Raw genomic sequence first — 3,642 nt, forward strand, 5'->3', positions numbered from 1 at the left:
TCGTAACTTGACAATCAATGAGCCAACTCGTATTAAATAAAAAACGCTCCCGTTCGAGGAGGATTAGGAGCAGGTAATCGCGATGGTTAGTTTCGGTTAACAAGATCTAAACTCCAAAACGGAAGAGAATTTTATGGGAAAAAACCTGCTACCGTTCATACGTTTTTTCTCTTTATTTTACTTTCTTTTCCATGAAATAGTTTTGGCTTTATTAAATAATAGCATTTCTAGACTTCCAGATCAGTCTAGAAGAACACAAAAGGTGAATTATAGACGAGAGGAGGTCGAAGGATGTCTGATGTACTTGGGTATCGGTTCTTCGCGCAAATTTCTCTTCTTTTGGGCCCAAGTGGGCGGCGGGTGAGGGATTCTCGGTCGGGGGATCACTCTGTCTTCTTGGGGGTGTTTCTTCGCAGGTGGGTTCCTTTTTCGGCGAGGCTTCGCGCTTGCAGGTCGCGGTTTTTTGACAACGCGAGGTCTTCTTCTTGTGGAAGCTGCGATTGAAGTTTGACCGCCTTGGGATTTGCTGGAGATTCCCAAATCAAATCTAACCAAAATTTATAATACAAAATAAAGTACACAGTAAAAAAATTTTCGTAAAATTTAACATAAAATTTTGTGTAGATGTTTTTTTTACATAAAATTTATGTTAATTCTACACAAACGGTTTGTATTGATCAATCCATCCATTTTTTAACACACTCAAGTGTTAATTCAAAGTAAAACTACACTTTTTTAATGTTACTGGCCAACCAACACAAAATTTATGTTAAAGAATTCTTCATATATAGTCACGTATGCCACACAAGATAGACATGTAAATGTGATAGCCTCAACGTCATTTTAATTTGGTGGATTTTGATTTGTGTCATTACGTAAAATACTTAAATGCAGCTAATAAATATACAATTGTAGTGTATAGCAATTAAAAACTAAGTAAATAAAGGGTAATTTATATTAAAACATCCGATAACAGAATTGTAACCTTAAAATTCATTACAAGGTTAATGTCCTTTCTAGTGTGAATCTAGAAGACAGAATAAATTTTAAATTATGAGGAAATAAATAATATAAGAAAAATTATAAATTTTATGATTATGAATCTAGCAGACATGTTGATTTTTTTTGACAAATTATTTACAAGTTAAAAAATACTTAAAAAAAATTACACGAATAATTCTTCAAATTTTCTACAAGTGAAAATTTTTTTTTAATTTTTGTAATAATTTTTTCATTAAAAAAAATTGTAAAAATTTTCAGATGTCGGCTAACTTAATTTTCATTTATTTTTTTGAATTAGAAAAAAAAATAAATAATTGAAATTAATAAATTATTAGAAAATAAACTTACAGTTTTTTTAATTTTCTACATGTGCATTTTTCCTTTAATTTATTATTTTCAATTGCTCATGTATTTTTTTTAATCACAAAATAAATATATATATTTAAATTGTTAGTAAAACTCACATATTTGACAGCTGATCTGAGTAACACAAAGAAAAAGTTACAATCAACACTTTATTTGTGTTATGGATAACATTTAAGTGTGTAGAAATCCGAGCTTCAGCCAATGAAAGTTTTAACATATTTTTGTGTTACTTTTAACACAGAATTATGTTGATTTCATCAATACAAACAGTATGTGTAGAATTAACATAAATTTTGTGTAAAAAAATCATCTACACAAAATTTTATGTTAAATTTTACGAAAATTTTTTTACTGTGTAGATTTATTTTTTTTTTTATTACTTTGGAGAAATTCAGTACCTGTATCTGTTGTTTTCCCTCTTTAAAATACCAAAATCGATCCCCCTTCTAAGCGCCACGGAAATTTGTTTCTTCAAAGCCTTGCCGGGGAGAATATTGTGGTCCTGACTTACGCGCTCGACAATTTCGTTTGGGGAAAACCCGCCATTCCGGCGGTCATTTCTTAGTAAATCATAAACTAGCGTTGATTTTCTCACCATCGTTTGATTTTTATAAGTTGTAAAAAAAAAATAAATACTACTCCGAATGATAAATGTTTATAAAAAAAAACAACTTGGCTTTTTGACGTAAATAAACAATCCAATGTGAAGTTGACTTTTAAATTTGTTTATTAATTTAATTCGACAGACTTTTGTTTCTTTTGAAGTTCAATATTAGTAAAATTTAAATCTGCAATTCTTTGATGATAAAAAATAATTAAAATTTTCAATTTTAAAAAGGTATTATTAATTTTTTTAGGTGATTAATTTTTAAACTTTCTTTAATTTAAATTTTTTTTGGAAAAGTAATTTCTATTTTTTAATAAATATATTTTTTAATAATTTCTTTATTGTAATCTATATTATTAAGAAAATAAGCAAAATTTTGTGGCCAGTGTATTTAGATGATACAATGGATTTTTATAGTTAAATTTAGTATCGTTAGAAAAGTCTTGACCTGGAGTTGTGCCTTTTCATGGTTTTATATCATTCTCACCAATAGTCAATTTATGATGATAAGTATTTAGGCTGCATTCGAAAATGCTCTATCTCTAGATACATAATTAAGGAATGATCCTGTATCTCGTGAACTATTGACATTTTTAAATATATAAGCTCATCCCGATGTTACACTCATCAAGACCTTTCATTTGAGTACCCACATCAATTTTTCATATATTTATATATATTATATATATGAAAAATATATCAAAATGCATGTAGGTACTCAAATGAAAGCTCTTGATGAGTGTAACATCGGGAAGAGCTTATATCTTTAAAAATGTCAATAGTTAAGAAATGACCTTGTATCTTGTCAACTATTGACATTTTTTAAGATATAAGCTCACCCTGGAGTTACACTCATCAAGACCTTTCATTTGAGTACCAACATCAATTTTTCATATATTTATATATATTATATATATGTATATATGAAAAATATATAAAAGTGCATGTGGGTACTCAAATGAAAGCTCTTGATGAGTGTAACATCGGGATGAGCTTGTATCTTTAAAAATGTCAATTGTTAAGAAAGTACAGTGCAATTTAACAAAATTCATTATTTAATAAATCAAAATTTTATTCATTTATAGTTCACAAGTCACGGCAGTCACATAGTGACTGCAAGATTGCTAGTTTTAATAATTTTCTTTAGAAATTTTAATAGTTTAAAAATTTTTATTGTATTTTATTGTCATTAATTAAATATTTGAGCTTGTACTTAAAAAGTCGACAAAAATCGAAAATATCATCGATATTTTTTCTATACAAAGTCAATAATTATGATTGTATTTGTTAAGTAATTAGATTGGATTAGCTGATTAAAAATAATAATAAAAAAATAACAATAAACAGTTATATTATTGAAAAAATCGAGAAAGCTGTCCAGGGGATCTTGTTGCCGTGAGCTAGGCGTAGAGAGCAGAGAGAGTAGAGAGCATAGCTGAAGCCGGGTTTGTTTGCCAAGAGGGATGCGAAAGTTGGAGGGTTTAGAAGCTTGAAGCTCGAAGCTTCAGAGATGGTCCACCCGTTGGGACGTTGGGAGCCGGGACGACGAGTGCTGAGCAGGGAATAGGACGCCAAACCGGAGAGAAAAGCTCAACTGGGATGCAATGGACTGAGAGAGCAGAGGCAGAGCAAGGGAGCAAGGGAGCTTGGCACAGTGGTAGCTTTTC

At 29.8% G+C, this 3,642-nt stretch overlaps 1 protein-coding gene across 1 annotated transcript; it reads right to left on the minus strand.

The window, feature by feature from the left end:
* Positions 1-213: 213 nt before the first annotated feature.
* Positions 214-2,034, minus strand: LOC123268297. Its single transcript, XM_044733255.1, has 2 exons — positions 1,767-2,034; positions 214-547 (listed from the first exon to the last, which is right to left on the minus strand). The coding sequence occupies exons 1-2, from the start codon at positions 1,964-1,966 to the stop codon at positions 268-270; spliced, it is 480 nt and encodes a 159-aa protein (XP_044589190.1). The 5' UTR covers positions 1,967-2,034; the 3' UTR covers positions 214-267.
* Between the last annotated feature and the right edge of the window lie 1,608 nt (positions 2,035-3,642).

This window comes from Cotesia glomerata, linkage group LG1, assembly GCF_020080835.1.
Source record: "Cotesia glomerata isolate CgM1 linkage group LG1, MPM_Cglom_v2.3, whole genome shotgun sequence".
Classification (NCBI taxonomy): domain Eukaryota; kingdom Metazoa; phylum Arthropoda; class Insecta; order Hymenoptera; family Braconidae; genus Cotesia; species Cotesia glomerata.

What these genes read in the sequence shown, in the direction of transcription:
- LOC123268297 (XM_044733255.1), bottom strand. Translation starts at nt 1,966, where the DNA reads ATGGTGAGAAAATCAACGCTAGTTTATGATTTACTAAGAAATGACCGC. An exon ending in AGGGAAAACAACAGATACAG is followed by an intron (nt 548 to 1,766) that starts GTACTGAATTTC and finishes AATTTTGGTTAG; the next exon opens with ATTTGATTTGGGAATCTCCA.